Raw genomic sequence first — 14,187 nt, 5'->3', positions numbered from 1 at the left:
ATACTATTACACTATAAGAAATGCTAAAGAGGATTTCAGAGAAACCTGGGACTTGCATGAACTGATGTAAAATGAGGTGATCAGAACCAGAAGAACACTTTACATAGTTAAAGCAATACTGTAAAGACAATTAACTTTGATCAACACATTGACTCACCACAATTGCAAAGGACTCATGATGAAACATGCTGCTCACCTCCAGACAGAAAGCTGATGGACTCAAGAATGCAGACTGAAGCACACTTTCATCTCCCCCTCCCTCCCCACAGTAGTTCCTTTCCTCTTCCTCTCTTTGACGTGGACAAACGTGGAAATTTGTTTTGCATGACCATATATATATATATATATTTGTGATGGGTCTTAGGGTTTGTCTTCTCAATGGAGGGGGAAAGGAAGGGGGAGAGAGAATTTGGAACTAAAAATAAAGTTGAATGAAAAAATAAGGTCCGTCTGTACTTGCAATAAGCAGAATGCAATAACCCCTGCGTGTATCTGATAGTCTTTTTTTTTTTTACCTCATCTTGTGAATGCTTCAGTCTGGGATGGTTTTCATTCAACACCAACAGAAGGGCAAATAAGAACATGAGAAAGCCGTGCCCAAAGTCTCCAAACATCACAGCAAATAAAAAGGGAAATGTGATGATGGTGTAGAGAGCTACAAAAGAAAGGAAACACATTTTTTTGACAACACCTATTGCTGTAAGGGTCAAATTAACTAAAATTCTCCCTCTAATGTTATATGATGACCTCAACATTCACCAAAACACTTAGAGAATTATTAAAGGCCGAAAATCAAGAAGGTTACCAAAAAGTAACAGCCTTTTTAAGTTTTCTAAACATGTTATACTCTTATCTTGAAGAACAGCAATTCTACACAGATAACTGACCTGGATTGACTTCTCTATAGCTCCCAACTCCATAGGCATCTACAATGTTCTGGAATCCTTCTGTGAATTTGTTGGTTCGTATTAGAGTTGGGGGTGTTTCAGTTGTTGGGATGGTGTTCATAAATGAAGGGATCGTCACTCCACTTTCTCTCTTTTCACATAAGAAGAAAAGACAATTTTTAAAAAATGATGCTCTAAGAATCATGTGAACAATCATTTTCATAGACTCAAAAACACAAAACATAAATACAATTCTTTCTCCTGGTCAAAAGCAATGGCAAAAACCACAGCAGGATGCCATTACAAGAAAAAAGCTTCTGAAAAGACCAGAGTTGAATAGAAAATCTGACTTTCAAACAAAAATCAAGAGAAGCCTGAAAAGGTAAACAGGAAAGAGAAATCACAAGGGACTTACTAAAGTTGAACTGTTTACATTCCTACATGCAAATGTACACTCCTACATTACAAATATTTGTAACTCTTGAGACTTTTCTCAGTACTAGGGTAGTTGCAGGAATTACATACATATGGACAGAGGGCATAGGGTGAGCTGAATAGGAAGGGATGACACCTAAAAAATAAAATTAAGGGGTGAGAAAGGAATATATTGGAGGAGAAAGGGAGAAATGGAATGTGGCAAATTATCTCTCATAAAAGAGGCAAGAAAAAGCTTTTTCAACAGAGGGGAAAAGGGGGAGGTGAGAGGGAAAACGTGAAGCTTACTCTCTTACTCCCTTAAGGAAGGAATAACATGCACACTCAATTTGGTATGAAAATCTATCTTACACTACAGGAAAGGAGGGGAGAAGGGGATAGGTGGGGTGTGAGGGGAGGATAGAAGGGAGGGCAAAGGGAGGAGGGAGCAATTAGAAGTAAACACTTTTGGGGGAGGACAAGGTCAAAAGAGAATAAAATAAATGAGGGGCAGGATAGGATGGAGGGAAACATAGCTAGTCTTACACAATATGACTATTATGGAAGTCTTCTGCAAAACTACACATATATAGTCTATATTGAATTGCTTGCCTTCTCAGTGGGGATGGGTGGGGAGGGAGGAAGGGAGAGAAACTGGCACTCAAAGTTTTAGGAATGAATGTTGAGAATTATTTTTGCATGCAACTGGGAAATAAGAAATACAGGTATTGGGGTACAGAAATCTATATCACCCTACAAGAAAAGAGAGAAGATGAGGATAAGGGAAAGGAGGGGTGTGATAGAAGGGAGGGCAGATTGGGGGAAAGGGTAATCAGAATGCATGGTTTCTTGAGGTGGGGGGAGAGATGGGGAAAACATTTGGAACTCAAAATCTTGTGGAAATGAATGTTGAAAACTAAAAATAAATAAATAAATTTTAAAAAAAAAGCTCAGCCCAGAATTTAGATATTCCACAGGCCAAAACCTAAGAAGCAACTAAAATAAAATAGGATCCCTGCGCCTGAACAACTGTCATAAAACAGAGAGTATAGAACAGAATCCAAATCCTGGTCTTGTCCTAGAAGTGTTAGCATGAGTCAGTTTCTCCATTAGCAAACTGGGGACACTACTGCTCATGCTCCCTGCTTCACAGAGAGAGTAACTGCACAGTGAGTACTCTGTAAACCTTAGCACACACTGAAAATGTGGGCTATTAAGATTAATTATCTCAAAAGCCAATGTAAAAGTTTTAGAGGATCATCCTGTCTTTCCATACTGGCCATTTTGTCTTTGTGTCATAAGAGTTGTGCAAAATGACATGGCGGCTAAATAGAATTCTTTTTATCAAAATTTCCTTTTCTTTACCATTTTCTGTCCTGGGATAAGTCAATGAGTTCCTCTGGGCCTCAGTTTTCTCATCAATTAAATGACAGTTGGACTAGATCACTCCTGAACTCTTTCCAGGGACGTGTGATCAATCCACTGATCCTGAAACACCTGAGACTCCCGAGGTAACATAACGTGCCTAGAGGACTGGACTTGGGAATCACTGGGAAATCCAACATGTACAGCTAGAAAGGACCTCAGATATCATCTGGTCCACCCCCATCATTTTGTAGATAAGGAAAGAGAGGCTCAGAGAGGGTTCACAGAAGGTCACAGATCCCTTAACTAAAAATCCAGAATTCCTTCCATCTAGAGCACATCACCTTCACCTGACACACCTCTGAGACTCAGTAGTCTCACCTAAAAAAAAGGGGATGATATATATATAGTATCTACCCCTACAGAGGCTCTCATGAGATAGATTTATGAAGAACTTTCCCAACTTTAAAGTGCTATTTATGGGTTAATTTTTATTCATCACTTACTATTACTGCCCTCCCATTCTAGGTTCACTATCCATAGGAGGCCCTGAATAGATGCTTGTGGAGTGATAGACTGCTCCTTCCTAAAAAGGGAAGCAGACCCAGAGCTCTCATTTTGCCTTGGAATATTTCAGCTCTCTTCTCATTTTTTCTTTCCACCTTCATGATGAGGCCATTTTCTCTATTTTAAATGGGAGGTAACTTACGGATCCCTCTACCAAAGCCTGACGCAAGTTGTGCAGATCTGCCTCTGGACACCAGACCTCAGCAATGAGACACTTGTTTGTAACATCGAAGCTGCACATGTTCAGTGTGTGATAAATGGCCTTCATCTTCCGCACTTGGACAACTCGAGTACAGACTGATTCGGCAGCTTTGCTTAACACCTGCCTTAAATAGTCTTCAGTTTTGTGCAGCACCTTGGTAAAAAGAAAGAGTTTTTAAATGAAGCCTTAAATAAAATTAGCCCCAGTAACCTGGAACTTCCTTGCCACTACCAGTCATTAAAAAACAACCACCATGTAATAGGAATAGCTTGTCTCTTATTGATGAAAAACTGCAATCAAAATGACCAAAAAGAGAAGACAAAGACAGAAACAAGGCGTTTCCATGTCCTGTTGAGAATTATTTCAAGCAGCACTTATTGTGACAGCAAAGACATGGAAGCAAAGCAGATGACTATGGACTAGGGAAGAGTTAAATTATTGCCTGTGAATATAATGGAGTGTTACAAAACTTACTGTTTATTAACATGACTACAGAAAAGCATGGAACAATTTATATAAACTAATGCAAAGTGAAGTAAACAGGAAACACAATGACTACACAAAGTATATGGGAAGAACCACCAGAAAAATTACCAAAACTGAGCGCTGTGAAAGAAGTGACATAAACCATCTCCCCCTTTAGCTCCAATGCAGCACTATCCTATACGCTCCCCAAGGGCATGGGTTGGCCTTTGCCTTTATGTCCCCAGAGCTTAACACAGAGCCTGACACCCAGTAGATGCATAATAAATGCTTACTGACTTGAGGCCTTGACCAGATTTTTCTGACATATAGATAATATGTTTGTTAGTTCTGCTAAACCTTTTTTCTTCTGCCTTTACAAAACTCGAGAGAAAAGGAGGAAAGGTACAGTGGAAACACAGATAATGTTAAAACCAAAGACAACCAAAAAAGCTTTCAATTTTTTTTAAAAAACAAGAGGTAACTCTGTTATGATCTCCAGCCCATGTAAGAGAATATACCCACTTCGGTCTTACAGTATAAAGATCCTGTATCCGTGTATTTAATCCCTCAATAACTTCTCTCCGCTCTTCCACAGTGCTGGGATATGGGTACACGTGGCAGTGATAACTAGGAAACACAATTAAAACACATTTTACACTTGCTAGAAGAAGCAGTATCTAAAACTAGCAGTAAGTATCCCTTTGCCACAGATATGGGTCTTGCAAAATCTCTGAGGTAACACCTCTTAGATGGATGGACAAATGGATGGAGCATTTTGTAAGCACTTAATTGCATGCAAGACTCTGTACTAAATGCTGGAAATATCAATAAAACAAAAAGGAAAACAGCCCCTACCCTCCTGTCCTCTTAGTCTAAATTCCCATGATAGATCTCAGTGGCTTCAAACCTTCGCCCAGATATCACAGATCGGGAATGACAGGAGGCATCCGCTACTAGAAATACCCTCTCAGGGGAGCAAAGGCATAAAGGAATGTCTCATATGTACAAAAACATTTAAAACAGCACCTTCTGTCGTAACAGAGAACTAGAAACAAAATGGATGCTCAGCCTTAAAGAAAGACTGAGACAATTTGTGGCCTGTAAAGATGACAGAATATAGTGCACTGTAAAAAACACATCCATAACTAATAAGCTCAAAGAAACTTGGGAAGATGTTACTGACAGAATGCTCAGAGTAAGCAAAGCCAGGCCAACAACGTGCACAATCATCGCAACAATGTAGAAAAGAACAACACTGGGAGACTTCAGAACTCGGACCGATGCCACGACCAATGGCAGTGACTTAGGATGACGGAGAGTGATGAAGTGTGCCTGCTACCTCTTGGGAAAGAGCCCCTACAGCCAAGCACTGATTTTGATGACCTGTATTTAGCTGTTATTAGGGAGGGAGGAGGGGAGAAGGGAAATGAGAGAGATGCAAGAAAAGCATGAAAAGCAGGTCAACACCTTGGTAAAGGAGACCCAAAAAAAATTCTGAAGAAAATAACACCTTGAAAAATAGGCTAACTCAACTGGCAAAAGAGGTTCAAAAAGCCAATGAGGAGAAGAATGCTTTCAAAAGCAGAATTAGCCAAATGGAAAAGGAGGTTCAAAAGCACACTGAAGAAAATAGTTCTTTAAAAATTAGAATGGAACAGATGGAGGCTAATGATTTTATGAGAAACCAAGAAATCACAAAACAAAAGAATAAAAAAATGGAAGATCATGTGAAATATCTCACTGGAAAAACAACTGACCTGGAAAATAGATCCAGGAGAGACAATTTAAAAATTATGGGACTACCTGAAAACCATGACCAAAAAAAGAGCCTAGACATCATCTTTCATGAAATTATCAAGGAAAACTGCCCTGATATTCTAGAAACAGAGGGCAAAATAAATATTGAAAGAATCCACTGATCACCTCCTGAAAGAGATCCAAAAAGAGAAACTCCTAGGAACACTGTAGTCAAATTCCAGAGCTACCAGGTCAAGGAGAAAATATTGCAAGCAGCTAGAAAGAAACAATTCAAGTATTGTGGAAATACAATCAGGATAACACAAGATCTAGCAGCTTCCACATTAAGGGATCAAAGGGCATGGAATAGGATATTCCAGAAGTCAAAGGAACTAGGACTAAAACCAAGAATCACCTGAGTACAATACTTCAGGGGAAAAATTGGTCTTTCAATGAAATAGAGGATTTTCAAGTATTCTTGATGAAAAGACCAGAGCTGAAAAGAAAATTTCACTTTCAAACACAAGAATCGAAGTATGAAAAGGCAAATAGGAAAGAGAAATCATAAGGGACTAACTAAAGCTGAACTGTTTACATTCCTACATGGAAAGATAATATTTGTAACTCTGGAAACTTTTTTCAGTATCTGCGTAGTTGGTGGGATTACACACACACACACACACACACACACACACACACACACACACACACACACACACGGAGAGAGAGAGTGTCAGAGAGCGCAGGGTGAATTGAATAGGAAGGGATCATATCTAAAAAAATAAAATTAAGAGGTGAGAGAGGAATGTATTGGGAGGAGAAAGGGAGAAATAGAATGGGGCAAATTATCTCTCATAAAAGATGAAAGAAAAAGACTTCTCAATGGAGGGAAAGGAGGGGGAGGTGAGAGGGAAAATGTGAAGCTTACTCTCATCACATTTGGCTCAAGGAAGGAATAAAATGCACACTCATTTTGGTATGAAAACCTATCTTACACTACAAGAAAGTGGGGGGGAAGGGGATAAGCAGGGTGGGGGGGATGATAGAAGGGAGGGCAATGGGAGGAGGCAGCAATTAAAGTCAACACTATTAGGCAGGGACAAGGTCAAAAGAGAGAACAGAAGTAATGGGGGGCAGGATAGGATGGAGGGAAATATAGTTAGTCTTACACTATTATGGAAGTCATTTGCAAAACTACACATATATGGCTTATACTGAATTGCTTACCTTCCCAATGGGGATGGGTGGGGAGGGAGGAAGGAAGAGAAGTTGGGACTCAAAAAGTTTTAGGAACAACTGCTGAGTATTGTTCTTGCAAACCACTTGGAAATAAGAAATACAGGTAATGGGGTATGGAAATTTATCTTGCCCTACAGGACAAAAGAGAAGATGGGGATAAGGGAAGGGAGGGATGTTAGAAGAGAGGGCAGATTGGTAGTAGGGGTAATTAGAATGCTCCGTGTTTTGGGGTAGGGGAGGGGAGAGATGGGGAGAAAATTTGGAACTCAAAATTTTGTGGAAATGAACGTTGAAAACTTAAAATAAATAAATAAATTTTAAAAAAATAAAAATAAAAATCTATGTAACAAGAGAGAGCTCAGAATGGGGGTCAGGAAAGGGAATATATTTGGAAATGAGTAAGATAGAGACACTATATTGAAGAAAAAGAAGGCAGCTAAAAGACTTGACTCGGGAAGCTTTTGGGCCCAAGGTACTACAATGAAGTCCCTCCTCCCTCCTATCACTCTTCCTGAGGACACCACATGTCACTATCTGACAGAGCCACACATCAAAAAAGAACCAAGGGGCAGCTAGGTGGCACAGTGGCTAGTGCACTGACTCTGGAGTCAAGAGGAGCTGAGTTCAAATCTGGCCTCAGACACATGCTAGCTGTGTGATCCTGGGCAAGTCACTGAATTCTGCCTTGAAAACATAAATTAAAATAAAAAGAAGCCAGGCTTATTAGCCTGAAGCCTTAGGAGGCACTATTATCAGTTTTCTAGATTTTTATTACAAACAATACAAGTGCCAATATCCTTCTCTCACTGAGAATCAGAAAACTGAAATTCAAAACTGGAACAAGGTTTGGAGATCTACAGCAACCCCTTTAGTTTAGAAAAGAACCTGAGAAGTTCAAGTCCCTTTGGGAGGCACCTGGGCATTCTAACAGAGGCTCTCCAGCTCCAAAGAGGATCCAGAAGCCCAAGGAGGACAGGGCCAGGACCAGAACCTAGAACTTTCAGACCCATGCTCTAGCTCAAGGTCCAGTCAGGCTAGCCAGACTCTGCCCATACTGGTCACCTGGGGATTCCTGTGAAACAGGAGGGCGTCTACTGCACCAGAAGAACTAAAGACTTCCACAACTATAAAGAACACTGCTGGGAACTGAGGGTTTAGTTAGCTTCTCTATGAATACTGCCAGCTCCTCTTTATCAACAAGGTTTACTGACAAGGTTCTTAGCGAAAGACAAAAATATCTGCCTAAAAACATCAAATAAGTGTATTTGGATAAAGATGGTGCTACAGCTCAAAATGACATTTATTACTTCTCTCCTAGAGTAACCTTAAATTTTTTCAATTTTACTGCTTTTACAGAAATAGATACGTTTTAGTACTTAGTTGATATGGTCCCTATTTATCAACTTATATAAATTATTCAAAATTATCTAACAAAATATTTGTACATAAATAACTTACAGTTAAGATGCTCAAGAATTCATTTTATGCTAAAATGTTGAATAAGATCATGTGGCAAAGTTACAATGACCGGTTCTACACAAAGACCCAGTGACAGTGCTCTTTCAATGAAAAGGGCACTCTCTAAAGAATCAGTGGCTGTTACTGAATGCAGAATGAGATATGAAAAATGTGAAAAAATGGTTTTCCTTACCAATCACATATCTTCTTAACCTTCTGGCCAATCTGATCGCCCCAAAAGGATATTAAAAACACATACCACTTTGTGACATCCCCCTAAAACAGAGAAAAGCAACACTTATTCCTACTTTTATAACCTCTCAAAGTATCTCAATTCAAACATGACAACATTCTCACAGCTATTGTCAGAAAGAAGTTTTGGAAAAAAAGGCCTTTAATCAACAGAAGACATTCAGGAGTTTCACAGAATGTTTAACACAACAAAATGAAAAAAGAATTTGCCTTTCTGATGACATCATCTCATCATTTCCCAAAGAGCCGAAGGACGTACGAAAACAGGAGCTCCAAGATGTCTAGCACTCTGTCTTAAGATGCCACAGAGACTCTGAAAATCCAGTAATTTGAGCCTCCACGATTTGGGATATGGGAAGGGAGGATTAATCGAGAGATGCAGAGGTCTACATAGGAACTTAGCTGATTCCAATGGAAACTAAGCAAGCTAAGCACTCTACTCTGAAAGTAAAGTAGGTGATGGAGACTGGCCCTGACACAGAGCCCTGGCTGAAGAACTAAAACTTGGAAAGATGAGTAAATCAAAGAAAACACCCACCAGCATGAAAAATTATCATAGACTACAGATTCCTCCAAAAGGAACAATAAGAAATTCCTTAACTACAGGCAAAAACGCTGAGAAAAAATAGGATGTGTTTTTTACAAAGATGACCTGAATGCTAGATGAAATGAAAAACAGAAAATGAAATAAAAGTTCTGAAGAAAAGAATTAAAAAGGATAATAGCTTAGAAAAGAAAATAGTAACCTTAGCCAAGTAATAGGCTGCCTGAAAATAAAAACAGACTACACAGAAATCAATGACTCTATGGACAAATAGTAGAACAAAATCAAAAGACTGAAAAAAGTAATGAAAATTTAAGATACCTAATACCAAAAACAGCTGACCTGGAAAACAGGTCATGCAGCAATAAATCATTACAATGCATGATAAAAAGAAAAGCCGAGATACTCTATTTCAAAAAATCATGAATGAAAACTACCTTCATCTGTTAGAATAAGAGGGCAAACTGAAGAAACCCCAAAAGGAAAATCCCCAGGAATTCTATTCCCAAATCCAGAGCTCTCATGTCAAAGAAAAAAATATCTTAAGCATCCAGAAGGAAGCATTTAAAGTACCACAGGAGCATAGTCAAGATCACACAAGACCTGCCAACTTCTAGTAAAACTGAGATCTTAGAATATTCCAAAAGTCAAAAAAAAAAAAAAAAGATTGATTTACAATCAAGAATAAGTTGAGTATCATCCCTTAGGGAAAAAATAAAGGGCTTTCAAAGAATAAAGAATTTTCAAGCATTTCTGATGAAAAGACAAGCGCTGAGTAGGAACTCTGAAATACAAATACAAGACTCCACAGACGCATAGAAGGGGAAATTCATATAAGCAAATAGAAAGAGCAGTAAGATGACGAAGTGCTAACATTCTAATAGTGAGAGAAGAAAGAAGTGTCCCTCTAAAACCCTAATATGTCCTCAAAGGGCACGAAAGGAGTTAAATAAGAAAAATGGGGAAAGAGGAGAAAATGGTTCTGGTCTGAGAATTTTAAGAGGGGAAGAGGAAGTGTAAAAGGATTATGTTAGTGTAGAAAGAAGGAAGAAGTTAACTGATTCCAATGGAAACTATTTTCCATAATTAGGGTACATGAAAAGAGTAAATACATATGGGTGAAGGGAAAGGGGAAGTAGGCATCAAATTGGTCTCACTCTTACATGAAACAGACAAACGAGAGTTGAACTCAGACAAACAATTTGACACAGAAATAACTAAACTCAACAGACAACCAAGTACCATTAGGGAAAAGGAAGAGGGTTAAAAAGGAAGATAATACAATGAGGGAAAAATCACAATAAAAACAAATTTTCTGATATTGAAAAACATATTAAAAGTTAAAAAAAAAAAAAAAGAAAAGAGCTAGGATCTAAGAAGCTGTCTACCAATTAGAGAATGGCTGAACAAACTGTGATATGAACATCGTGGAATGTTACTGTACTGTAAGAAATGATTTAAAAAAACTTTTTCAGAGAAGCCTGAATATTAAGAAATTATACAGAATAAAATCAACACAACAAGAAAAATTTACACAAAGACAACAATACCATAATGAAAAGCAACTCTGAAAGATTTAAGAACTCATAAGTCTGATCAGCGTAATGACCAACCTTATCCTCAAAGGACTAATATGAAACATATTACCCATCTTCTGACTGAGAACTGATGGACTCAAGGTATAAAAAAGAGCCATACATGGTCAGAGTGAGAGACAGAGACAGAAACAGAAAGACAGGAGAGAGAGAAAGAGAGGGAGGGAGAGAGAGAAACAGAGACAGAAAATGTGTGAGTGTGAGAGTGAGAGTGTGTGTGTGTGTCTGTGTGCGAGAGAGAGAGAAATATAAAGTCCTCTGTTTGGCTTTAAAAGTCTTCCATAAACTAGCCCCGCACTACCCTTTCATCTTCTTACACATATCCCTTCCCCTGACCCCGCAACACAGGCCTTCTAGCTCCGTCCAACCCCATCCCCTGCCTCCAGGCATTTTCATTGGCTACACTCCATGCCCTGAAATTTCTCCCTCCTCATTTCAGTCTCCTGAAATTCCTGTTTCCTTCAAGTCTCAGATAATAGCCTACCTACAAGAAGTCTTTCTCAATCTCCTCTCAGCTGATTTCTTCTGGCTGCTCAGTCCAACTCTGTGACTCCATACACTGCAGTGCTCTGCCATTCCCTTCCCCATTCTGTTATCTCCAACTTACTCTGTACACATCTTATATCTCCAACTTACTCTGTACACATCTTATCTAAACACAGTTGCTTGCATGCTCTTACTCCCATTAAGCTGTTCACTCCTTGCCAGCAAGGACTCTTTTTTGCCTTTCTTTGTAATCCCAGAACTTCAAACAGTATCTGGCACAAAGACAGCACTTAAGATATGCTTGTTAATTTGACTATGGATCTGTTTTGAGTAACTATATTTATCTGTAACAGGGATGGTTTTTCTCTTCTCTTCCTTTCTAAAGTTTTAAACTATGGACAGAGGGACGCTGAGGTAGAGAGAGGGGCTAGTAACAGTGATACAAAAAAAGAAGAGGGCCGTGGCACCTTTTTTTTTAAATGCACAGAACAGAAGGAAACATGAAGGCAATGTATAGAATTACAAGCTTTTCTTTAAAAAATCCAATTGTATAAGTGGAAATTCAAGTTTTCATATACACACCTCTTAAAGCTCTGCTATGTGTAGGGAAATGTTATTGGTTTGGTGTCTAAGTTGAGAATAAAAAAAAATTTTAAATCATAATAAAATAAGGTTGGATTAAATGGCCTCTAAGGACCCTCCTGGTTCTAGCGCTCTGATCCTTTGGACTGTTACGCTGCAACTTTGACAGGAGAAGACCAATAAACCAATAAGGGAGAGTGAGGAAGAAGAGGCAGGCAAGAAGAGCCAAGTCTTCCATTATATATAGTTCTGAATATAGTCATGAAATACAGCCATTCACATATTTACATCTGGAAAATACAGACAGGAGAAAAGACAACAACATTCCCTCACCGTCTCAGGATCCTCAAGGCACTCATCCAGCTCGGCATGGGTCACAATGGTATACCCTTTACACACCCTCCACAACATTTTTTCAAATGCTTCAACTTTTGCTTGGTGAATTAAACCAGACACAAATCTAGGAAACAAAATAGAACTATTACTTAGCAGAACAGTTAAATTACTGAACAGCTGAAATACCAGGCATTATCAAACTGTCATGGGATAATTAATGACAACATCCCTGAACCACATAACATAACTTTGGCTCTGATTGAGTGTTGTACACCTATGGAACACTGATGAAAGGAGTCCTGGGGTCATTTTGCTAGCATAAAGAATCAATCACACAGGCTCATTTCTTCAAGAGAACTTTGAGATTCACCCTTTCCTAATGTTCTACTTCAGAACTTCATCATGGCTTGGTCAAGACCTAGCAGTCAAGTTCTGGTGCAGTAACAGACTATACATATCCGTTATACTACATAAAATATTCATGAGACATTTCACTGAATAAGAAATCGAAAAAAAATTTACAGGAAAGAACAAAGATTACAAGAATTTTGAGACAAATTATGGGGGAAAAGAATGAAGGGGAATTTGTATTTCTAGATTCAAATTACACTATAATGATCAAAATTTAGGTAAAAAGTAGGTAAAAAGAACAGAGAAACAGATTCCATCTCCTACAATAAGAACCAAAAACCTATAAGAAACTGGTATTTGATTAATCCGATATCAACAAAATGAAGCTGTTACTCAATAAATGTCTGGAAAACTGGATGACAGCATGGCTAAAAATGGTATCAGAGCTGCAGTCCCTAACTTACACCCAAGTAAATTCCACACAGGTCAATGATTTAAACAACAAAAAAAATACATCTAGAAATAAGGAAATATTAGAATGTGAGCTGCTACAACTGTGGAGAAGACAAAAATGCTTAGTGAATAAACAAACAGAAGAAAGCACAGAAGACAAAATACAGCCTGGATATAAATACGTAAGGAAACTGGTATCTCCTAATTTACTTTATTAAATGATAAAAAGCAACAAACGTTACTCAATTAAACACGTAATAAAAGCACAAAATACTGCAATGTTTTCTTAAATATATTCACTTCATTTAATTAATCACTGCTTTTAAATGGTACTTAATATTACATGGCACCCATTTCAGCTTTTCAAGAACCCCGATCCTAAGTGCCACCTACCCCAATTTTGCTCCCAGCCTCTGCATACAGTTGTAGTCCAACAAAGAATCCTTTTCTAAAGAAGGAAATTCTTCATAACTGGGCTCAAACTACAAAGAGACAAACAAAAACACCACTTGCAGACATCTGACTCACAATTCTGGTCAGTTATTTCACTGATGTGGAGGACTTCCAGCATAAAAAATCCTTTCACTGATGCAGATTCGTAATTCATCAGTTTAACTCAGTCTTAGGGGGCTGCCCTCTCTTCCCCAATGTGTCTTGCATGGATTTTGTGTATATCTTGTACATATTACAGGTGCAAATGTTATTTCCTCTAATAGAAAGTAAACTCCTTGAGGGTGGGAATTGTTTCATCTCTGTCTCTGTATCTCCAACACCTGGTCCAGGACATGATACACTTAAAATGCTTACTAACTGACTCTGAGAGGTGACGTGACTTGCTCTTATGAACACAGCCAATAAGGCACGGGCAGGACTTGAACCCAGGATGAATATAGCTTCACTTCATGGACTGCAAAGAGTCACACTTACGTTAGCTCATCTGAGCTTCCCAACAACCCTGTGAGGGAGGGGCTGTGAGTGTGATTAACCCCATTTTATAGTTGGGGGAATTCCGACTTGGAGCACTTGAAAGATATGTCCACAATGGCCACTTCTGAGGTCTATTTGGGCTCCGAGCTCAGCATCCTATCCATTATTACTCTGTCACCTCACCATGGAAACTGTCTTATGTCAGGCTATCAAACAAGTTTTTAGGGCATCACAGAAAGCATTTTAGGCACAGCTGCAAGTATCACAACCCATTTTTGAGGTACAACTCAGCAGGTGTCTGCTGAAAAAGCAAACATTAACCAATCT

At 38.7% G+C, this 14,187-nt stretch overlaps 1 protein-coding gene across 3 annotated transcripts in view; it reads right to left on the bottom strand.

Moving 5' to 3' along the window:
* ATP6V0A2 (ATPase H+ transporting V0 subunit a2) overlaps positions 1-14,187 on the bottom strand; it is a 44,437-nt gene that overhangs the window by 19,133 nt on the left and 11,117 nt on the right. For all 3 annotated transcript variants that reach the window (XM_072600673.1, XM_072600675.1, XM_072600676.1), the window contains 7 exons: positions 13,327-13,415; positions 12,127-12,253; positions 8,528-8,610; positions 4,434-4,527; positions 3,376-3,588; positions 888-1,038; positions 516-655 (listed from right to left, as the gene is read on the bottom strand). In XM_072600673.1, the coding sequence (XP_072456774.1) occupies positions 516-655; positions 888-1,038; positions 3,376-3,588; positions 4,434-4,527; positions 8,528-8,610; positions 12,127-12,253; positions 13,327-13,415 (897 nt within the window). The remainder of the gene's footprint in view (positions 1-515; positions 656-887; positions 1,039-3,375; positions 3,589-4,433; positions 4,528-8,527; positions 8,611-12,126; positions 12,254-13,326; positions 13,416-14,187) is intronic.

Source organism: Notamacropus eugenii, chromosome 4, assembly GCF_028372415.1.
Source record: "Notamacropus eugenii isolate mMacEug1 chromosome 4, mMacEug1.pri_v2, whole genome shotgun sequence".
NCBI classification, from domain to species: domain Eukaryota; kingdom Metazoa; phylum Chordata; class Mammalia; order Diprotodontia; family Macropodidae; genus Notamacropus; species Notamacropus eugenii.
Note: the sequence above shows the minus strand (reverse complement) of the source record. Positions and strands in the feature narration are given on the sequence as shown.